Source organism: Anomaloglossus baeobatrachus, chromosome 1, assembly GCF_048569485.1.
Source record: "Anomaloglossus baeobatrachus isolate aAnoBae1 chromosome 1, aAnoBae1.hap1, whole genome shotgun sequence".
NCBI lineage: Eukaryota > Metazoa > Chordata > Amphibia > Anura > Aromobatidae > Anomaloglossus > Anomaloglossus baeobatrachus.
Window position 1 is genome coordinate 608,188,683 of NC_134353.1, and position 24,846 is coordinate 608,213,528.

At 43.7% G+C, this 24,846-nt stretch overlaps 1 protein-coding gene across 1 annotated transcript in view; it reads left to right on the forward strand.

The window, feature by feature from the left end:
* The window catches only part of NTRK2 (neurotrophic receptor tyrosine kinase 2), a 426,971-nt gene extending 402,462 nt beyond the window's left edge, over positions 1 to 24,509 (forward strand). The window contains 2 exon segments of the mRNA XM_075318432.1: positions 20,004 to 20,162; positions 22,602 to 24,509. Of these exon segments, the coding sequence (XP_075174547.1) occupies positions 20,004 to 20,162; positions 22,602 to 22,787 (345 nt within the window). The 3' untranslated portion in view covers positions 22,788 to 24,509.
* The last annotated feature ends 337 nt before the right edge of the window (positions 24,510 to 24,846 follow it).

Sequence of the window (24,846 nt, forward strand, 5' to 3'; positions counted from 1 at the left end):
CTCTGCAAACAGCATCAGCCTCTCTGCACACAGCATCAGCCTCTCTCCTCCCAGCATCAGCCTCTCTTCTCCCAGCATCAGCCTCTCTCCTCACAGCATCAGCCTTTTCTGTCCCTAGCATCAGCCTCTCTCCTCCCAGCCTACCCCAGCCTCAGCCTCCCTCAGCATCAGCCTCTCTTCTCTCAGCCTCCCCCTCCCAGCCTTCCCCAGGATCAGCCTCTCTCATCCCAGCATCAGCCTCTCTCCTCCCAGCATCAGCCTCTCCTCTCTGTCCCCAGCATCAGCCTCTCTCCTCCCAGCCTTCCCCAGCATCAGCCTCTCTCCTCCCAGCCTCTCTCTCTTCCCAGCCTCCCCCAGCATCAGCCTCCCCCAGCATCAGCCTCTCTCCTTCTAGCCTCCCCCAGCATCAGCCTCTCTCCTTCCAGCCTCCTCCAGCATCAGCCTCCCTCTCCCAGCCTTCCCCAGGATCAGCCTCTCTCCTCCCAGCCTCCGTCCTCCCAGCCTCCCCTAGCATCAGCCTCCCCCAGCATCAGCCTCTGTCCTTCCAGCCTCCCCCAGCATCACCCTCTCTCCTTCCAGCCTCCCCCAGCATCAGCCTCCCTCTCTCTTCCAGCCTTCCCCAGGATCAGCCTCTCTCCTCCCAGCCTCCGTCCTCCCAGCCTTCCCCAGCATCAGCTTTCCCCTCCCAGCCTCCCTCAGCATCAGCCTTCCCCAGCATCAGCCTCTCTCCTCCCAGCCTCAGCCTCTCTCCTTCCAGCCTCCCTCAGCATCAGCCTCCCCTTCCCAGCCTTCCCCAGGATCAGCCTCTCTCCTCCCAGCCTCCTTCAGCATCAGCCTTCCCCTCCCAGTCTCCCCCAGCATCAGCCTCCCCCTCCCAGCCTTCCCCAAGATCAGCCTCTCTGCTCCCAGCCTCCTCCAGCACGCCGTGCTCCTCTGCCGACACTCACACACACCCGATCGCATACACTCACACACACAACCGATCGCATACACTCACCCACACAACCGATCGCATACACTCACCCACACAACCGATCGCATACACTCACCCACACCCGATCGCATACACTCACACACACCCGATCGCATACACTCACACACACCCGATCGCATACACTCACACACACAGACACTGACGAAATCGCACATACGCGCTGATACTCACAACATCCGGAGATACCACATGCTTCTGGCCATGTGATCCTCCGTCAGGTCCTGGAAGCTCACAGCACAGTATCGCCGCCGAGAAGCAAGCGATATCCCAGGATGTTGTGAGTATGTGGATGCGATGTGAGGTGTGTGTGTGAGGGTGTGTGATCTGATTTGTGTGTATGTGTGTGTGTGTGCGTGTGTGTATGTTCCGCCGCTGCAGGACCTTGATGTGTGGATGCGATGTGATGTGTGTGTGAGGTGTGTGTGAGAGTGAGTGTGAGCCGGTGTACACTGGTAACTATGATACACATCGGGTAACTAAGGGACCTTAGTTACCCGATGTGTATAATGGTTACCAGCTTTCACGGCCTCCGTCAAGATCCCAGCATCGCAAGGTTATGTCTGGCGCTGCTGGGATCCTGACGGAGCCGGTGTAGAAGCAAGCGATATCCCAGGATGTTGTGAGTGTGTGGATGTGATGTGTGAGGTGTGTGTGAGAGTGAGTGTGATGTGATGTGTGTGTGTGTACTCACCTGGGAATCGGAGCTCCGTGTCAGTTGGGCCAGAGCGAGCGTGCATTGCGTGAGGGGGGCGGGGCCTGCAGAGAGCCGGGGCGAGAGGCCAATCCGTGTGGGGGGGCGGGGCCATGGCGAGCCCAGCGGCCAATCAGCTTTGTGTCACCGTAAGGACACAATTTCGGAGCATGACAGACAGACAGACAGACAGACAAACAGACAGACAGACAGAATAAGGCAATTATATATATAGATATCTCACATGACTAAAGACTTCTAGCTCTGTGTCCCTTTAGCATATAATTGACCAGGATATCTTGGTATACCTTTATATCAATGGTATTGAAATGCACAAATTATATATTTTAGCAATTGTAAATAGTAGACTTATACACCTATGTAAGGTATACATTTGCATTACTTTAGTCATAGATTTAGTAACACCTGAATATGGTGTGAATCCAGACTAATACAGTAATGTACTCTGCAACATTTAAAGGGAATATGTTCTCAGGTTTTTGCTGTATAGTCTGAGAGCAGCATAATATAGGCCGAGAAAGCCTGATTCCAGTGATGTATGTATACTGGGCTGCTTGGTGTGGTTTTGATAGAATCCTTGGTTATCTGATATAGATGTAGCAGAGCTAAGACTTCAGTGCTGTGTGTAACCTGCCCACACCCATGACTGGCAGCTTCCTGTGTACTCGGTAAATTGTCAGCAAGCTGGTAATCAGTGGTGGGGGTGGGGTTGTACAGATTAGCCTGACTGCGTGGCAGGCGAGATGTAGTCCTTTAGTGATAATTTTCTGCTGTTAAAATATTGATTGTATTGAAACTACAACACAGCCTACTAAGTGACATATCACTGGAATCAGGCTCTTGTGCCCTATTTAGATTAAATAGCAAAAACTTGCTAATAATAGATCCCCTTCAATGAAAATCTGTCACTTTTTAATGGCTCTATAACCCTTTAGGAAGGTTCAACATCAATTATCAGTTAGCCTCATTGAGAGTTCCTGAGTGTTCCTTCATCCTGCTGCTGAGATCTAACACTGCTCAGTACAAGCTGGAGCACACCTTTAGGCTGGGTGTACTGAGCCTGACTCATGATAGCTGTTAGTTTTTAGCGGGAATCAAAATGTACATCCAAGCACTAGGATTATATAGCTAACCAGACATGCATCTTTTTAGGAAATATACCATTCTCCTAATGTGTAAGAGATCTATTTTATAACTAATTTAACCTTTAAAATTGTCTCTCCAGGAAAGGAGACAAACTCTAGCACCACCTATTGGAAGTAGCGATCCTAAAAGTCAAAAGTGGCCTTTTAACAAGCCTTTTCATATGACCTAGGATATATGCCAGATCAGAATCCCAATTTGCAGTCACGGTGTTTCGGGGTGATTGCCCCTCGTCAGTGCAAAGTGTGGGTATCTGATCTGGCCTATCAGAAGCTATGTAGGGACCACGTGGGAAGACTATTCTCCTTACGGAGACCTGACATATCAGTCTGGCTGTCAGTGGTAAGGGGGGACTTATAGCTGCAATGCCCCTCTGGGAATTATTCAAATTGTCTCTCCAGGAAAGGAGACAAACTCTAGCGCCACCTATTTAACCTTTAAAGGAATCTGTAGGTTTAGCTGCCCCGTTTGAGAGAAGCATAATGTGGGGGCAAATACATTGATTCTAAATATGTGTCTTCTTGCTGTAGTTTTGATAATTTCTATATTTCATCTGCTTCAAATCTGGTAGTAGCAGGATGGAGGAAAGAATTAATCGCGCTGCCGTGGATATAAGCATGAGATGAATCCAAGGGTTAATCTTCGTGATTTTTATTATGCAACGCATTTCAGAGTCCAGATGACTCCTTCATCAGGAATCAAAAAACCACTGATGGACAACTTTTTGATTCCTGATGAAGTAGTCATCTGGACTCTGAAACGCGTTGAATAATAAAAATCACGAAGATTACCCCTTGAATTCATCTCCTGCTTACATCCATGGCAGTGCGATTAACCCTTTCCTCCCTCCTGCTACTATTTGTATTTACTGGGTACGTGGTTTGATACTATGCTTTAATGGTTGTTGTGACCCTCACAACTCCCCAAGGTGAGTTTTTCTAAACCTCCTTTTTCCCCGCTCCACTAGGATGATACACCATTTGCGCCATTTTGTCTCCTCCAAATTTTATTCTCAAATCTGGTTGTGTTCTCTGAATATTGAGTTTGTATAACACTGCATACACCACTGATTGGCTACATTCTGTGTACACTGTGCATAGGCAGGAAGCTGCTAATCAGTGGTGGGGATGGGAGTAGTCAAAGCTCATGAAAATCAAGAACTACATAATATAACTGCTAGTTCTCTAGTGATAATCTCTTGCTGATAAAACACTCTTTTAGCAACATTGCACAAATTGCTGGAAATAGGGTCTCTGCCTCTATAGTATACTGCTTTTAGATGAGGTAGCTAAAATTTTAGAATCTATGTTGTCGTAAAAGTGGGGTCCAGTACTTTTATATTGATGACCTATCCTTTAGTCAGCTGTTCTCATCTCTGGATGTGGGATACACCAGATCAGCTCCTATTCTTTTGCATTTTCTTTTCTGGAGTGCCCAACAGTGGCAGACATTACATGTAAACACTGTGTAGAGTGGAGCACTACAGGTCTGTACAACCTGTACAGTGTTTCCATGTCACCTAGCCTGAGATGACAAATGGTTCTGAGTGTCGGAACCCAATAATCTTATACAAAAGTAAAAGTTGCAGAAAATGCCTTTAAGGGAATCTGTGAGCAGGTTTTTGCTACCAAATATGACAGCAACATAATGTAGGCAAGGAAATTCTGAATCCAACGATATATTACATAGATTACTGGTTGAAACCTTCCTGAAACAATCAAAGACTTTAAAGGGAACCTGTCACCAATTTTTCGGCCTATAAGCTGCGGCCACCACCACCGGGCTCTTATATACAGCAGTCTAACATGCTGTATATAAGAGCCCGGGCCGGGGGTATAACATAAAAAACACTTTATAATACTTACCTAACGGTCGCGCTGTGGGCCTTATGGGCGTCTCCGTTCTCCGGTGCCGGCGCCGCCTCTTTTGGCCATCTTTGTTCTCCTTCTTCTCTAGCCGTGGTGCATGATGGGTCCGACGTCATACACACTCGCCGGCATTCGAATCCTGAGCCGGCGCACTTTGATCTGCCCTGAGCAACGGAGACGCCTATAAGGCCCACAGCGCGACTGTTAGGTAAGTGTTATAAAGTGATTTTTATGTTATACACCTGGCCAGGGCTCTTATATACATCATGTTAGAATGCTGTATATAAGAGCCCGGTGGTGGTGGCCGCAGCTTATAGTCCAAAAAAGTGGTGACAGGTTTCTTTTAAATTCAGGAAAACATCAGAGCTGTCCCGCCCACACTTCTAATGTTAATCACAGGGTAATAAACCTTTTAGTTTACTTAAACAATTGCACACACAGAGATAAGAGAAGCACAGATGCTTTTAGTTTTTTAACTCTTACAGCATACTGTCCTTAGCTTACATAGTATAAACCTGCTGACAGAACTGTACAAATGGACCATCGCCGCTCTTCCATACTCCACACTAAGTAGCCCACCAGCCTCCTGCTTGTTTCTTCCTGCTCTGATAAAACACAAGTATTGCATCCAATCAGTGGCTATTGTTGGCTGCTGAAATGAGGTATGTCATATCAAAGTTCTCTAAATATTTGTGAGGTCAGAACATAAAGGAGTGGTCCCTTTTCAGAAAAGGTTCTGCCCCATCTCCAGGTTGTGTAAAAAACAATAAAACAAAACACTATACTTCCCATTACTGATATCACCAGTGAGTCCCCCTTCACTTTTCCGTAGTCTGGCGTTGGCTACTGCCCCGACTTCATGTCTATAGCATGGCAGCCAATCATTGAGCTCAGCGGCTCTGCCTGTCTAGATGGAATGCCCCTTCGAACATGACGTCAGTGCCGCAACCAATGCAGGAGACTTACCGGTGGACCTGGGGAAGGTAAGCACAGTGCGGAGTGTTGGTTTTTTTTTTTTAACAAACTGCAGCCAGGGCTGAACATTGTCTAAAAGGGGACAACACCTTTAAAAAACTAGCACAATTGTACATAGAGTCTTTAGTAAGCATGTCACTCTATATATGAACAGTTTCTGTATTAATTCTGTAAGAGTCCCCTCTATTATTATATTCAGATATTTTCTGCTTTACAATATTCTTACAAGATTTGTGAAACGAGGGGCAATTAGTGAATATTTGAAGATAGTGATAAAATAAGCCTCGCTGTTCATTATATTACCATGTAGGACTGCCTGATACCTAAAACCAAGCAATGGCTTCACTATAGCGCCCTCATGTGGATACTCTGCTGCCTGTTTTCAATGCAGAAAAGAACTGTTCTGCAGAGATTACAATCCAAGAAATATTGCAAATGTGCTTTATATAGTATTGCATATTATTGTACATTAATGATCACATTTTTAAGTATGAAATAAAACTATTCTAGAAACATCAAGGATATAAAGATGGCGACTTGCATTATAGCACAGGGTACTGAATAGTGTTACGTGATATGATTATGAGCTCTGAAAGTGATCTATGGCCCTTTTTGTGTATGTGGGGCCACATGCTCAGTGTATTTTCAATTTTCAGAGTTTGTACCTTATTCTTCAATCATAATGTATCCTTGTAAAAAAAAATGGCAGTGTAATAATGACGAGGATTTTAATAAGACTATAAAATTGTGAAAATTATGAAATAATAGATATCGTTAGCTATGGTGAGATCTCATGAACATACATCACAATCTGTAGAAAATTATTTCATGCCATGGTCTTATGTCTTTATCAGGCTATTAAATCCTCAGTGATGTAGATCCATAGAACCAACAGTGCAATATTATTATTATTATTGTTTATTATTATAGCGCCATTTATTCCATGGCGCTTTACACAAGTGAAAGAGGGTATACGTACAACAATCATTAACAATACAAAACAGACTGGTATAGGAGGAGAGAGGACCCTGCCCGCGAGGGCTCACAGTCTACAGGGAATGGGGGAGGGTACAATAGGTGAGGACAGAGCTGGTTGCGCAGTGGTCTACTGGACTGAGGGCTATTGTAGGTTGTAGGTTTGTTGGAAGAGATGGGTCTTGAGGTTCCTCTTGAAGATTTCCATGGTAGGGGAGAGTCCGATATGCTGGGGTAGAGCGTTCTGGAGTATGGGGGAGGCATGGGACAAATCTTGTACGCAATATACTGTATAGTGGACAAAATTCATCAAAGAGTTTACAGCAGATAAGAAGCGTAAAACACTTTGAAAACTTTTTTTTTTTGCAATACCAAGTTGTAGAAATTTTTACAACTTTAGGTGTCTAAACACCAAAATGGATGGAGCTGGGGAAGAGCTATGGCCGCCCAACAAATTCATCAATAGTGGCAGTGTTTCTCATAGAAACGTTACTCCAGTCCCCAAACTAGAGTATCATTTCTGACGAGTCACACGCTGATAACATGGTCTGAATTAATTCAGGAACTGTAACTTATTCCTGCACACCCCTCATTTAGACCAGTGTACGAAATACCGGTCTTAAAGAATCGCCGCCTTTGTAGTTATATGTGGTAACGTATAGATACGCAGGAATAATTCCAGACTGATTCCAGTTTAACCAAGGAAGCTACAGTATGTATTATCATTTGCCGGGCATAAGAGTCACCAGTGATTTGGCAGCTGTCAAGATGGACAGAATTACCGAAGGGGGGGGGGGGGGGTCATTCTAAGTTTGCATTAATCCATAACCAGACAGACTTTTAGATATTGATAGAAGGCCACATGTCATGATCTCATTTTTTTTTCCAGAATGAATTAATGCAACATATTCCCATGTGGCCATTGCTCATTTTTATAGTAGACGGGAGTTAGTCATGTTCACTTGGGATACCTATACTGTATAACACTATTCCTCTGTGAGGAAGCTGACATGCTTTCATTAGCCAAGCTACTACGATAACGAGAGCAGTGTGTAGTGAGCAGCTCTTATCCATCATGGTTTTTTTAAAGTGAAAAATAAAGTTTAATACAATAGTAATGGAGAATGTCCTCACTGCCTTATAGAAACTCAGTGATTTACTAAAACGGTCTGGTCTCTTCATGTAAGTGGCCTGAAAGGGAATCGGTCACCAGGTTTTTCCCTTATAATGTGTGGCCACCACCAGTGGGCCCCTAAATACAGTATTCCAGAATGCTGTATATAAGAGCCCTGGCCACGCTGTAGAATGTAAAAACACCTTTATTATACTCACCTAGGGGTCAGTGTGGTCTAACGGGTGTCGCTTCTTTCGGTCGGGCGCCTCCTCCATCTTGTGCGATTGCCATCCTCTTGCCCAGCCCTGTGTGCATGACGCGTCCCACGTCATTTATAGAAAGGCCTCCATTGTGCTCCTGTGAATGTGCACTTTGATATGCCCAGCTGAAGGCAGATCAAAGCATTGTAGCGCGCATGGCCAGGCGGTCTTTGACATTTTCTCGTACCTGCGCATTACAGTACTTTGCTCTGTCCTCAGCCAAGCAGATCAAAGTGTGCATGTTCATGAGCACAATGGAGGCCTCTCTGAGAATGACGCAGGACACCTTAGGCACATGGGGCTGGGCAGGAGGAAGACGAGTGCACAAGATGGAGGAGGCTCCGGACTGAGAGCAGTGACACCCATCGGACCAAACTGCCCCACAGATGAGTATAATAAACGTATTTTTAGGTTATACAGCGCGGCCTGGGCACTTATATATAGTATTCTAGAATGCTGCATATACGGACTTACTGGCGGTTGGCCGCAGCTTATCCTGGTGACCGGTTCCCTTTAATGTAGTAAGGATGACACTATCAGTGTATGAGAAAACAGTATTCACCAGGGGTAGAGACATATTGGGTGCAGAGGCCGCAATCTAAACCTTGGTACCTGACAGGGACCTGAGACTCTCCTGCTGCATAATTCAATAACAGAACTGTTAACAGATTGTTATTGGGGGCCAGGGGGAGCAATAATAGAAAGTATTATTTAGGGTCAAGGAATTACAACTTTGGACTGGACTTTATATTATATTTGAAATTCCATTAATTAAGTGATAAACACAACACTATTTAGAGCTGTTTTAAATTAGATCAGCCACATAAAGAGTGAAGACCATTTTAGAAGAAAGAATGCACACATCTTGGAAGACATATTTTGAAGGATATGGACGTTTTGGGTCAATTTTTTCTTATATTTGAATGCCTTTAGTTTGAGATAAAATCAGTTTTATAATTGAATTTCACTACAAACTTGCATCTTTTTACTTTTTATGCTGTAGGTCTCACAGCTCATGTTGCAATTAACTAAAGCGGGCTTTACACGCTGCGATATCGGTCCCGATATCGCTAGCGTGGGTACCCGCCCCCATCTGTTGTGCGACACGGGCAAATCGCTGCCCGTGCCGCACAACATCGCCCAGATCCGTCACACATACTTACCTGCCCGGCGACATCGCTGTGACCGGCGAACCACCTCCTTTCTAAGGGGGCGGTCCGTGCGGCATCACAGCGACGTCACTGAGCGGCCACCCAATAGCAGCGGAGGGGCGGAGCTGAGCGGGACGTAACATTCCGCCCACCTTCTTCCTTCCGCATAGCGGCCGGGAGGCAGGTAAGGAGAGCTTCCTCGTTCCTGCGGTGTCACATGGAGCGATGTGTGCTGCCGCAGGAACGAGGAACAACCTCGTTACTGCTGCAGTAACGATTTTTGAGAATGGACCCCCATGTCACCGATGAGCGATTTTGCACGTTTTTGCAACGATGCAAAATCGCTCATCGGTGTCACACGCAACGGCATCGCTAATGCGCCCGGATGTGCGTCACCAATTCCGTGACCCCAACGAGTTCGCATTAGCGATGTCGTAGCATGTAAAGCCCCCTTTAGAATTCATCAGTGGGCCAGTTCTGACGGGGAGTTTGTAATTCTTACCTGTCTTTTACTGAGCTCCTCTCATAACGTAGTTGAGAAGAGTTCAGTAAAACCAGATAAAAGTGTTAGATCCTCATCATAAAGAGCTCACTGATGGATTTCTTAATTAGCTTACATAAAATCACCCAGATTCTCAGCCAGAAAATTTGGTGAGTGTCAGGTGACTATCATGCGTTTTCTTCCTCACATAGCATCTGTATGTCATGCAAGTGCTATGCGAGTGTGCGTTTTTTTCCTAGGTGAGAAAAAATATGCACACATGCATAGCATTCGAATGATATATGGATGCTAGGCAAGAAAAAAAACACCTCGCACAGCATTCACATGACATAGGGATGCTAGGTGAGGAAGAAAACGCATGACACTGGCCTGACATCACCAACTTTCTGGATGAAAATCTGGGCGATTTTATATACACTAATGTGAGAATACCCTTAAACTAATTCTTCAGCAATGAACGGGAAAGAAAATAACTGAAGAGCCAAATGGTGCAAAAATTGTACTGAAACCCAATGTAAAACTGATTTTTATCCCAAAATTTGATTTAAAAAATGGCCCCCAAAGGAATATATACTTCAAGGTTTTGGTTAGGATATATCAATGAATAGAGATGAATAGATCAGGCAAAATTCAAATTCGCCTGTTTGCACAAATTTTCCTGGGAGCTTAGATTTGTGGAGAAGCGATTCTCAGCAAATGTAATGTTCTTTATTATGTCTTGAGGTCTTTTCAGACCCTGGAACATATTACATGTAATAAAATAATCTTTATACACATCTCAGCACTCACCTCTGAATCCTCCGCTCCTCCCCGTCATTTGACCGGTCTTCAACGCATATTCTGACCATCCATTGTGAGAGGCCTGGTGATTTCAGCATATCTATCAGAGGATGCGACGAGTGACAGTAAGAAGCACGTGGCCCAGAGAGGTGAATGTTAATGAGTTTAAGTATTTTCTTGGTTTCTCTTTACTTTTTGATGGCCTTTATGGCTCGGTAAAAAATGGCACCTGGCCGACGCTATTTTACTACATTTGCATAAAACACATTAGAATTAAAATATCTACTTTTTAGCAAATGCGTATTTTGGTAAAATTCAATTTCATTCTATTTTATGCTCTAATCTCTATTAATGACTTATATGTTGAATTGGTCATCAATGTCAGATTGGTCGGCGGGGGTCTGGTACTCAACACCCCCACCGATCAGCTGTTAAAAGTGAGATTAAACAAATGGGATGGGGATAGCTTGTTCCAGTTGATTGGTAGGGTTGTTGGACCCCCTCTGATCTGATACTGATGACCTATCCTGCATAGCTCATTGATATATTTTGACTGGACAACCCCTTTAAGCTTAGCTGTTAGCGTTCCAGTGATTGAAAATACTAGGGCTACAGTTCCCGTTGGCTCTGTGAGTTTAGTATACACAACATGAGTGATTATAATACATATTCTTTGTTGCTTATTCATTAATTTTGTGGTCAGGAAGTTACCCCTGTGCTTCTCTGAGCAGATTGGTGCTATAAGAAACTCTTATGAGAATATTATAATGGCTCTGAAAAACCACAAAATTGAGATCATATTGTAGCTGTAATTGTTGACATGCTGGATACTCTTTAGAGGGCTTTAATTTATATACGGGCTATTGAATACGTGGTTCTTGCCACTACATGGAGACATTATGGTGTGGGGTTTTTTTTGTAAAGTTGTTTGTCACGGTAATATATTGAAATGAGATATTGAACAGATGATGGAGACATAACAGGAAGCTATATCAATAAATAAAACCTTGATGGATAGGCCAACAGTGGTGTATTGAGTGACTTAGGCTTTTAGGAACATTAACCGACTTTCAGTGTCTTCCTTCTGTCATTTTAAATGGGATACGTTACCATATCTATTTATTTTTACATCTTCCCCCATTTTGTGGTGAATCACAAGAAATATAATTAATAGCAATGTGTGGTGTACCACATTATCCATATCACTAAGCATTTATCTCTGTTGTTAAAGGGATTTATTTGGATAAACAATTGTATATTTTAACACCTTAAGGACCGAGCAATTTTTAATTTTTGCACTTTCATTTTTTCCTCTCCTTCTTCCAAGAGCCGTAACTTTTTTATTTTTCTACCTACAAAGCCATATGATGGCTTGACTTTTTAATGGGATTAGTTGTATGTTTGAATGACACCATCATTGTTATCACATGGGGTACGTTAAAATGAAGAAAAAAACTCCAAGTGAAGTAAAGCAGCAAAACATTTTTTCCACAACTTTTTATTGGGGCGGGGGTTGGGGGGTTGGGGTGGCATTTATTCTGCAGTATAATGACAATACGAAGCTTGCATTTTTTTATTTTAGTGGCAACATTTGTCTTTGGAAACTCTTTATAAAAAATAAACATTTTGCATGAATCATCATTTTGCAAAATCTGAAACATTTTTATTTTTTCGTCAATGGAGCTGTGTGTGAGTTTGATTTTTTTATAACTGTGGAAAAAGAGTAAGGGGATTCAAATTTTTAGATCTTTGTAATTTTTCTTTATATTTCATATTTTAAAAAAGTTTTTTCTTCACATTTTACTTGTCAGTCCTTTTAGGTGGTCTTGAACCTCTAAATAGGCAAGGATGATTGACCTTAGGGAGATCAACATCCAGCACCACGGAGATACCATCACGTGTTTCTCAACGCAGTGATTCTAGAACAAGGCGCCCTGGGAAAATATGCAAAACAGGACTGCCGCGGAAACACCATCACATGTCTCAACGCTGTTTCCTGCCAGTGTTGAGACATGTGATGGTGTTTCCGCGGCAGTCCTGTTTTGAACCTATAAATGTCTGATCGCTTCTAGTATATACAGCAATGCTACAGCCTAGCTGTGTATAGTAAAAATCACATCTCATCTTCTATGATGCCTGACTGGATGTCACAGAGGAGATCACATGACTGGCATGGGGGCATTCAGCCAGCCTGCTGATAGCAGGGGCAGGCCAAACGCCACTGTGCCGTGCCAGGGAATGAATCTGTTTCCTGTGATCACGTTGCTCTAACTAACAAACTAATGTGCGCACTTAATGCCACTGTCAGCAATTGTCAGCCGCATTTAGGAGGTTAACAGAAGCAATCTGTGGGCATGCCAATCATTGCTGTTAGAAGCAGATGTCAGCTAAATACAATGTAGTATTAGTATCTAACCTCTGCTTCTGAGCCCAATCCAAAATCCTTGACACGTTTTGTATTATGTATATATGTATATATCTGTCACGGGGCGTTAAGATTAGAGATGAGCAAACCTAATGTTTGAGGTTCAAAGTTCGGATTCAAAAACAGACTACAGAAAAATCTGAGTTTGGGTTTGCAGTTCGAGTGAGTTATGAGTTATGAGTGCAAACCACTCAGCGAGCAGCGCAGTGCTTGGGTGTGAGTGATGCTCAGCTGCGTATAGTGTTTGTACGGCACGCACTTGGGGTAAAATCAGCGTGATCAGATATAATATGCACACAAAAAAATAGAAATTTTAACCTCTCACGGAACTATTCTGCTTATGGCTGGCTGCATGTGGGCAGAGACACAAACTGCCCAATTACTGACTTCGATGGAGGTTCGGATCAAGTCAGGGTCACAAACAGAACTTTATCTAAGATTCGACTGTGCCCTCCGAATCGAACTTCCAAAGATTCACTCATCTCTCGTTAAGATGATAAAAAGAGCCTAAATGTGTTGAATGGGGGCATGTGAGCATGATGTATGAATCCATATAGCAGTTTATATCAATGTAATATACTCAAAAATGTGCAACACTAAACTACACAGCACTTGTGCTCTTGAGAATCAAAACTTGAACACCAATGTTATACAGTAAAATACTTTAAAGGGAATCTGTCAATAGGATCAACACTCTTAACACATCTACATGGGCATGAAGGTAATATAAAAAGGAATGAAATGATACCTTGATATCGTCAATAAGATGTCTTTTTCAGAGAAATGCGTGTTTCTTCATTTATTAATGACCTCTTCAGGTTTATGTGCGGGAAAAATAATTCCCTAGGAACCTGCCTTCAGAGCTCATTTTAAATGAAAAGAGGCATTAACAATGTGAAACATGTAGATCAGTAGAGCAAACTGTCAGCCATTACTCCCCCTATGTACAATAAGCTCTGGAGGCAGATTCTCATGGAGATCTATGTCTGGCTTATAGATCATAACAGTTCATTTACATATTAAGAAAAATGGAGATTTCTCTGAATTATGGGATTGGATCGCAGATATCAAGGTAGAAATTTCTTTAACTTTCTATTACCTACATGCCCACATGGACGGCTTAAGATGGTTAATTCTTCTGACAGATTACTTCCACCATTTTATTATCAGTCCTTATTCAACTATTTAATGAGCCATTAATGAGTTACATCAGGCAGTCTTCTGCAAACAGCTCTTTTGGGGTACTTGGTTATTACAAGTGTAACGGGGTGCCAGGGGTGTCTCGGGGGTTGTAGTCGTGGCCCCTTTTTCTAGCAGACTTACCCCTGGCTCTGCCGTCACTTTTGGGACAGGAGATGTCTTGGTGGGGCAGAGTGTGGTGGTGCAGATGTCGCCGTCAGAGATACAAACACTTGATAGACGTGGATCAATTGAACCAGCAGGCATGTTTATTGTACACTTCTTCATGACAGGGGCAATACTCGGATGATGTCACAACTTTCAGCTGGGGAAAACCTTCTCTGGATGTCTCCTCTAGTGGGGATGTGCCCGGCTACTCCACTTCACCTGGCTCCCACTTCGGCTAACACAGACTGGACCCACACCAATACTGCTTCACACTTGAGGACACTTCTTCTCTTCTTTTCTCTCGCTTTCCTGTTCACCCAGCTCCCACACTCTGCCCCTTCTGCTTCTTCTCTCCCGCCCCGTACTCAACTGCCTCAGACTCTAACTTTTCCTTAACAACTCCTTTTCTCCCTCCCCCTTCTGCTGCCGGCTCCACCTTGCTCCTACACTGTTGCTGTGGGGACAGCCGTCCCACCCGGCCACTAGGGGAAACCCACTAAAACAGAATAAAACATCTTTATTAAATCACATAAACATTAACATTGTTCAGGGGAAACTGCGCCTCCTTGTAAGGGGTCTGCCCACCCCTTACATTCCTCCCCTCTTTAAGCCTTAGCCTCCCGGCAAGGCACAACTCTAAAAACACAAGTTAGCAGCAAAATCATTTTTATAACACTATAAACATGTCCACATCAAAGCACACGCACAAGTCCGGCGCCCGGAGTCCCTCCTGGGAGCTCCTGGTCTTAGTAGATAGTGTGCCCGGAGGCCTTCAGCAGGCACTCCCGGTCTTTGCAGGTCTTCTGCCCGGAGGCTTTTGCAGCCCTCCCGGTCTTAGAAGGCAGGAACACAAAACAGCAAAGTCTTCTTTAACAACACGGAGAGAGCCCCTGGCTCAGTCCAGCGTCAGGCTCCTTCCGGGCTCAGCAGCTTGAACAGGTTGTAAACAGTAGAACTTTTCCGGCTCTTCAACAATGCCGGTATTTAACACAAACATGTCCATCACCTCCGGTCACTACGGGTCACTCGGGATGGTAAGCGCGCTGCCATTCGGCCCGCTGAGCCCTCACGTAATCAGAAAGGGACTGACCTGGCAAGCGGCGCAATCTCCGGAACGGTTCGTAGTTGACAGGTGGTTCTGGTGCCTCTGCCTCCGGTTTTGCCTCTTCGACCCCCGACGGGGATGACGGGGTCTCTGAACGGGACGGCTGTGGGCTGCCCACGACGATCACCGGATGTGTGACCAGGCTCTGGTGAATTGCCAGCACCGCCGGGGTCCCCTTCTCTGGGTCAGCACTCGGTCCGGTCATGACTTCAGGTGATACCGCTAGTGTGCTTCTCGGCCGGGAAATCTCAGCTAGTACCGGTCGCTGTTGGGAACGCCTCCGGTATTGGCACTCTTCCCATTCGATTTCCTGCTGCCATTGTGCGGCCTCTTGTGTAGTGGGCATCCGGGTCACTCCCACGGCAAACAGGCCCCGGCATCCCACTTCTCTCCGGAACCTCACTTTTTCTCCCGGGTACAAGGTATGAAGGCATTGTGGTAAGCCCTCAGTGTCCAGGTTTACCCGGTTGTAGAAGAAATGGTCACCGGTCTCTTCATCCTCAATGAATCCATAGCCCTCCTTCTGGTTAAATTTAACTACGGTTCCGATGGTGCACTGCCGTTCAAACTCGTCGCTGAGGGGACCAGCCATCATTTCGCGGGCTACGGTCTCAGCCAGTAATCTCTCCTGCACCGGATCAGGTTCAGGCGATGGGGACTTTCGCTGCGTCAAGGGCGTCGGCTTCACCGGCTCCCAAAAGAATCCCCACTCATCCTCTTCTAGCTCCCGGGCGTGTTGCTCTCCCGGGGCCGGAACTGCTGTGTGGATTGGAGCTCCCAGGACTTGGTTTCCCGGATGTAGCTGTGCCGTGTAGGTGGCCCGGACTTCAGTCGAGGTCTCACCGGTCGCGGCGTCCCAGGTAGTGACCCAGGATACTTTTGTGGGCCGCTCCGGTCCTTCTGGCACAGCTGGTAGGGCAAGGGTAAGTCCTTCCGCGGCCGCAGTCTGCTTCGGGTGTCCTCTGCCCAGGCTGGTTGCCACCAGTGCGCCCACTGCAGCATGCTGTCTTCTCGGAGTCTCCATTTTGCTCGGAGTCAGTCTCTGTGCTGTCGCTTCTTGCAATGGCGCCGGGGACAGTGGAGATGCTGGAGAAGGTGGAGGCGGGCCTTCTTTTCCCGCTCTTGGGTATACTCCACCCCCAGTCTCGCACATCACATCGACCCGGCCAAGGTGGCTCTTCTTTTTTCCTGTAACGCCACCCACTTCACATATCTTCATCAGCATCCTGGGGCCAGCACCTCCCCTCTTTGAGCGGCGCACTCCGCACTTCTTTTTCTTCACCGGCCAGCCCCAGGCTCTTCTTTTGGCGCCAATTCTTCGCGCGCTCACTGTGTCCATAAAGACGACGGCCATCTTGCCGCCATCTTGTGCCCGGTCCAACGCCTTAGGCACCACTTGTTCTTCCCACCATGGGATCGGGACCCTTCGCCAATAATCCGGATCCTGTGCCCTAGGCACCACTTGGTCTCCATCTTCTTGGATCGGGACCCTTTGCATATAATCCGGATCCTGCCGACTACGCCACATGTAACGGGGTGCCAGGGGTGTCTCGGGGGTTGTAGTCGTGGCCCCTTTTTCTAGCAGACTTACCCCTGGCTCCGCCGTCACTTTTGGGACAGGAGATGTCTTGGTGGGGCAGAGTGTGGTGGTGCAGATGTCGCCGTCAGAGATACAAACACTTGATAGACGTGGATCAATTGAACCAGCAGGCATGTTTATTGTACACTTCTTCATGACAGAGGCAATACTCGGATGATGTCACAACTTTCGGCTGGGGAAAACCTTCTCTGGATGTCTCCTCTAGTGGGGATGTGCCCGGCTACTCCACTTCACCTGGCTCCCACTTCGGCTAACACAGACTGGACCCACACCAATACTGCTTCACACTTGAGGACACTTCTTCTCTTCTTTTCTCTCGCTTTCCTGTTCACCCAGCTCCCACACTCTGCCCCTTCTGCTTCTTCTCTCCCGTCCCGTACTCAACTGCCTCAGACTCTAACTTTTCCTTAACAACTCCTTTTCTCCCTCCCCCTTCTGCTGCCGGCTCCACCTTGCTCCTACACTGTTGCTGTGGGGACAGCCGTCCCACCCGGCCACTAGGGGAAACCCACTAAAACAGAATAAAACATCTTTATTAAATCACATCAACATTAACAGTGTTCAGGGGAAACTGCGCCTCCTTGTAAGGGGTCTGCCCACCCCTTACACAAGTATACATGAGGGTATGGCTATGTTGGAATGTTCTTTTAATTGTTTGACATTGATATGGTATTTACCTGCAGTAGGGGAACTAGCCGAAAAGCTTTATACCCTCTAACTAGAGATGAGCAACCCGAACAGTTAACTTCGGTGTTAGTACGGAGCACAGACTTTACAAAAAAATCCGTGTTCGACTTTGTAGTGCTTTATGTATGCAAACAAGTCGAGCGAGCATCGTTGTGCTCGGGTACATTCGGTGCTCAGCCCATTGCGAGCCTCTTGCTGTGTTTGAATGGCTCGCACTGGGGGTAAAATCAGTGTTATTGGATGTAGTGTGTACACCAAAAAAAATAAAATAAAAAATCCGCTTGCCTTCCCTCGGAAGTGTTCTGTTTATGGCTGGCTGCATGTTGGCAAAAACCCAAACTGCCAAATTAGAGACTCCCATTGGGGTTCAGGTAAAGACTGGGTCCAGAACAGAACTTTATATAAAGTCCGGCTAAACCTGCCGAACTGAATTTCCACGGATCTCTCATCTCTACTGCTTAACTAATTTTCATGGAAGGAAATTAGTGCAAATATAGGACAGAAAAAGTTCCTTCAGTTGCTGCCCTTGGTTAAATTCAAGCTCAGGGCACCACAGCGTAAGTTTGGTGCAATGCCAATGTTATATAAAACGAGTACGTGTAAAAAGATTACAATGATGGAAAGTAAATAACATAAAAAGGAAACTTTGAGAACGACATCTACTGGGACTCTAAATTAGACTGATTTAGATACATGAATTATTGTTCGTAAGGAACTCTCCATGGGCATAAAGAGGTTAAATGCGCATAAAACAAAGTAAGTCACTGTACAGTCAGCTCTGGTCTCGAGCTAAGAAAATAAATAAAATCTTGTTTATGTCAGTTAGTTATTGCATAATGGAGCCAGTATTATATTAATTGTCAATTTATACAGAATACATCAGACGCGGGAAGGTCTATGGCTCATAAGAGTATCAGATGTCCAGTCTGTGTTTGGTTTCTTCTCAGCCCCCATATTGTCCATGACAAAAGTCAGACTCTGAGCTAATGTATTGTTAAGTGATACTCTTTATGTGAATATAAACTTGTGGAAATTTAGAAAGTGACTGTGAACAGAACATTTTATTGAATGGATTTCTAGTTTAAAATTCATGGGGGAAAATGAAATAAAAAAAGTCACTGTATGACCTTTTAATAGGTTTTACTAGGTATTACCCATCCATAGCTGATGTTTGTAATGTAATTTGTACTTTGACTATTAAATTATTGATTGATATATAAACCTGTCTTCTATAAAAGTGTTATAATACATCACTTAGCAGCTGTATTCTACCATTGAAATGAAGATTTCTTCTATATACTACACACCTCGTATGTACATGCTCTAAATATATAGATATAATTGTCAGAAATGTCTTCATTGTGGAGTAAATGAACTGGTTAACATCTGTCAATTCTGACTACTGCCGGATTCATACTCACTTTTTCCAATTATATTAAAAACAACCCACCTATATGCTTTATGTTTCAGTTCATGAGCATTCTTAAGATGCAGTCAAGTTTGAGGATGTTCTCAAAACTACAGGCATTTTTTATAAACAAAGATTCTCATTAATCCCATTATTTAGTCCCTATTCCTTTATAAAGAAGATTTTTCACAAATTTTTACTTCATAACCTGTACAATCTTGCACTTAGTAGCAGGAATGTAGACAAAAATCTTTTTTCTTCTTTCTTTTTCTCCCCTCATTTGTGGAGATACAAGACACCGAAATTATTGGCACCTAATGTGTTAATTTCCTTATTGTTCAAATGGGTGTTCCAGTTCTGTGGGCATTTACTTTCAACCCTCTATGATGCTGTCCAATCATGGAAAGGCACAGTCAATAGGTAGAAAAAAGTAGGCGCTCACTTCTGTGGGTGTTTACTTTCAACCCTCTATGATGCTGTCCAGTCATGGAAAGGCACAGTCAATAGGTAGAAAAAAGTAGGCGCTCACTTCTGTGGGCGTTTACTGTCAACCCTCTATGATGCTGTCCAATCATGGAAAGGCACAGTCAGTAGGTAGAAAAAAGTAGGCGCTCACTTCTGTGGGAGTTTACTTTCAACTCTCTATGATGCTGTCCAATCATGGAAAGGCACAGTCCATAGGTAGAAAAAAGTTGGTGCTCACTGTTCTAACCGGAATGAATTGCCCATAGCGAAGGTCAAAACTGTGCCAACATGGTACTTACCCATCCTCAGCTGCTCTCGTCACGCTTGCAGTTGCTGTGACACTGCCTACTCTCCCGACTCTTTACATCAAGTGTCAACAGGGAGGAGTTCTCAGCATGGTCACGTCAGCATGAAAGGGCTTTCTCTAAGTATTTGCAAATTTCTAAGAAAACATAAGAAATCTCAGTGTAACATATCCTTTTTTGTCTTTAGGTTGGAGGTCATACTATGCTACCTATCCGCTGGATGCCTCCTGAGAGTATCATGTACAGAAAATTCACAACAGAAAGTGACGTCTGGAGTCTAGGAGTGGTGCTATGGGAAATTTTCACTTACGGAAAGCAACCATGGTACCAGCTATCAAATAACGAGGTTTGTACATATTGCATGTTTACAGACAATGAGAAGACTGGTTAATGTTAGGGAAGAAATACCGTTAAGTTCTGGTTGAGTTTTATCATTGTTAAACTCATGAAGTTTGTAATTCTTATTAGAAGGGTTGCTTACTAAGCTGCCTACATGTCCTTAGACTATGTTCACATGCAGCGTTTTTTGTTTTTTTTAATACAAATTAAAAGCTGCTTTTATAGGACCAGCAAAAGCAATAAGATTTTGGAAATCTCATGCACACACTTGTTTTGTTTTTTTTTATCCTGACTCTATTTGAGACCTGCAGAATTTTTGAAATATGCAGCATGTCCTTTTTTTTAAAAAAAAAACAAAACACCACTACAACGTTTTTGGGGTTTTTTTAATCGCTGGAGTGGTTCTTTTAATCTGAGGTCTCTATTCCCAGTACTATATTCAAGCTCCAACGTTTTCACCTTTTATCGGCGCTGCTCCTGTCAGTCTTCTGCAGTGTGTGACCGTCATGGAGCGAGCCGAAGGTCACTCTTCAGTGCAAGTCTATGAGAGCCTCGTTCTAGCCTCATTCTGGCTCTCACAGACTTGCACTGAGAGCTTGTGATATAACTTCTGACTTCCAGGCAGTCAGAAGTTACGGGTCTATGATGGTGCCCTGGGAATGAAGTGACACTGATAAAAGGTGAAAATGCTAGAGGGTGAGTATAAAGTAGGGGTCACATAAGCATTTAAAAAAATCAGTCCGATTTTCATCAAGAAAGTAGGAGGATTTTTTTCTTACCTGTCATCTGTGTGTTGTCCGTCTGTTGTTTGTATACAATCTGATTTATTTCTTAGCAGCTATTTTTCATTTACAATCATTTATAAAAACCATTTACGTTGTCCTATGCTACAGAATGGTAATGTATCCATAAAAAATGAATGCTACTAGGATAGTCTTTTTGGTATCTTATTTTTTGGATAGGTGAGTGTCGTCCAATTTTGGTGTGCACTTGCAGCATGCTGCAATTTTTTCCCTCACATCGAATACAACTGAGAAAAAAATTCCAGATCTGCCCGGCCTCATTGAATAACATTGGTCCGAGTGCAATCCGACAAAAAAAAGAGATTACACGTGGATCAATGTTATTGATCATGCAATTTATATGCTCCTGTGATATCGCTAACGAGATCTCGCTGGGGTCACGGAATTCGTGACGCATATCCGGGCTCGTTAGCGACGTCGTTGCGTGTGACAGGTACGAGCGATCGCTAACGATCCCAAATACTCAACAAATCGTTGATTGTTGACACGGCGTTCAATTTCAAAATATCGTTGCTCGTTCTGGATGCAGGATGTTCGTCGGTCCTGAGGCAGCACACATCGCTACGTGTGACACCCCAGGAACGACGAACAACAGCGTTCCTGCATCCTCCGGCAACGAGGTGGGAGTGATGTTTATGCGGCTGCTCTCCGCCCCTCCGCTTCTATTGTTGGCCTGCTGTGTGACATTGCACGAACTGCCCCCTTAGAAAAGAGGTTGTTCGCCGGCCACAGCGACGTCGTTAGGAAGGTAAGTTCGTGTGACATGCACTACCGATATTGTTCGCCACGGGCAGCAATTTGCCCGTGACGCACAAACGACGGGGGTGGGTGCGATCGCTAGTGACATCGCTAGCGATGTTGCAGCGTGTAAAGTGGTCTTTAGTCCAGGGGCAGGGATCTTAGATTTAAAGCACCACTCCAGCGGTACAATAAAAAATAAATGCTGGAGTGGTGCTTTAAATTGTGGAGAAAAGCTCAAAAACTTGATGCCAAATGTTATCTGTTTGCTTCCAGGAACTTAGAAAAATAGAAATGTATAAATAGTGCAATTTTTCCATCAGTAAAATAGTTGGATATCTGTGAATTTAGGAAAAGTGCTACTCTAAAGGCTTTGTCTACATAGGGAACAAATCTGCATTAAAAAGTCTGAAACATACTTATATTGACTGCCATGAAATCTGCGGTTCTAAACACATATATGGTAGATTTTTTAAGGTTTTTTTTTTAAACTGCAACAATTTAACCTCCATGAACATGCCCTTAGAAGTTATTATACAATGCTTTAATGCTTAAATTGTTGCATGTACTTGGAATTTTGTGGATGTTTGTTAAGAATGACACAATACACCCAACCTGAAAACTTTGAGATAAAGAAAACCCACAAAATGATTCTCTTCTCACTATGTTTAGCAAAATGTCTACTCCAAAAGCGGAAACAGGTACTTATTTTTTCTACATAGAGCAACATAACTGTTTCTTTTAAACCAGAGGATCACAGTAATTCATAATCTGATTACATAGAAAATATTAAATTAATAGATGCATGAATTATTTAAAAAAAAAAAACAAACAACTTACTCTTGTGGGAGAGCCTTCAAGATCATGAAAGTCATCTGAAATCTCTGTATCCTTTTCTCTTGTAGGTGATTGAGTGTATAACTCAAGGCCGAGTCTTGCAACGACCTCGCACTTGTCCGAAGGAAGTCTATGATCTAATGTTAGGCTGCTGGCAAAGGGAGCCTCACATGAGGCTGAACATCAAAGAAATTCACAGCCTTCTTCAGAACTTGTCCAAGGCATCCCCCGTTTACCTTGACATTCTTGGCTAGACGTTGACGGTGTTAACTGTATGGGCTCGATGAATGAATGTGGTGAACAGCCGCTGAACTCCATGAAATGTGTTATAACCTCTGACAGTATTAATATAACAAAGATGCTGAGAAGCTATCAAAGGGCAAGCAACACAAACTTCTCCATCTGTACAATACACAGTATTGATATTTGCCATTAACAAGTTGTATCTTTTTATCCTGAGCCTATCTCTTCTTTTGCTTCTTTTCCTCTTCCGTCTATGTTTGGTTGTCTATCACTGTCTTTCCTACTCTGTGCTTCTGCCTTTATGTAACTCAGCATACATAGACAAAGGCCTTAAAACTGTATCTGTTAATCAGCAGGCTCGCATGTCTGTCCACCACATCTAACAATGCCTTCTTGTATTCCTGCCTTTGATGTGGATGAAAAAAAGGGAAATATTGTATGACACAAACTTAATGACTTCTGCTGTACATACCTGTAGACTTTCTATTGACTGTTGTTCACCTCTACGTTTCTGGCTATGTGCACTAAGGACAGACAACTTCTGGACATCAGGATGAAGCGTTTGCAGAAATGAGTTTGTGATAGTAAGGAGACATGCAAATGGAAGACATTGAACCATCTACCTAAACAGAACCTGAAGAAATACAATCAATGCATACTATTCTGAAGAGAATAAGTCCACCTTGCTTTTTATGTGGCTAGTCCTTTATCACCATATACCCCATGTTGCTTGCTTCTAGCAAGCTGCCATAGCTGTCTTCATCATTTTCTTTTCTAAGTACAGTAAACCATTCTTAGAGGCTGAATCACCCGTTTTAACAGACTGAAATCATCACAATGTGATGCCGAATTTATCTGATACAATGTCCAACAGACAATCTCTGTCATTGACCAGTTTACAAAGCCGTTCTATACAACTCAAAGAATACACACGATGAGCGGAGGCCAAGAGCTCAGAAAAAGCTTGGGTTTGTTTTCGTATGAAGATGGACAGATGTGATATGGGAAGCTTAACACATGTATGTCATAGCTGAGGAATAATAGCCTCAGACGAGGGCTGCTGCTTGCGTTCTGTTCTGGTAACAGAGTCAGTAGGCAACGTCACAACCAAAAGATGTTGATGGTGCACATTCAATGGTTGGTGGCTAACTTCTTTTTTTTTTTTCTTTTTTTATTAATAGTTTTTCATCCGTGGGCTCCGGATTGAAATTTATATTTCTCTATATTACATTGTAAAAAACAAAACTGTGGCAGCCTTTCTACAAATGTATGTGATGTTAAACTTGGAGGCAGCGCATGCTTATATATGTTACCGGCATGATGTGTCCAATGCAAAGATATTGAAAGTTGTTCCCCAATACACACACAGTACAGGGACTAACCCTGTATCACAGTCACATATACCATAGTGTAGAGAATTATCTTTCGGGGAGAACAAGCGAGGCCCTATGGTAACGCCAGGCATTCCTCTCTGGGGTGTTAGTTTTTGAAGAATGTAGTAGCACAGTAATGGAATCTACCATTTGTATAGGTAAATGTAAATAAATGCCGTATGTTGACTTAAAACTGGTAATTGTAAAATATATTTGAGAGTTAAGAAAAAAAGTATATGAGTATTAGCCTCCGTAACTGAGGCGCTAGTAAATAAATTAATCTCATCTCTTGGGGTCTACTAATGATTGTAACACATCTCTATCAAGGTTTTAAAGCAAATTATAAAAGTGAAACAATGATACTTTGTACAGATGTGATTTGTGCTATTGCTTTGGTACATTGTTTGAACTTCTACTCTTGATTTACTATGTATACTTTTTCACACCCGTTTGCAGTAAAAAAACAAAAGTGTGTGCCTATTTGCTTAGTTAAGATGGGACAGGCAATATGTACTGCTTGTGATGAAAAACTGTGGAGCGGACGTGAATGTTCTACATTCTCTAGCACTTGCCTATAAAACGGTTCTGTAGTTCCATTTTCGCCTACACCGACAGTAAATCTCAAGTTAGACACTGAGATGTACAGGATACATACGTTGGGATTCTAAAAATAAATCTCTGCCTTTTAATGCTAAAC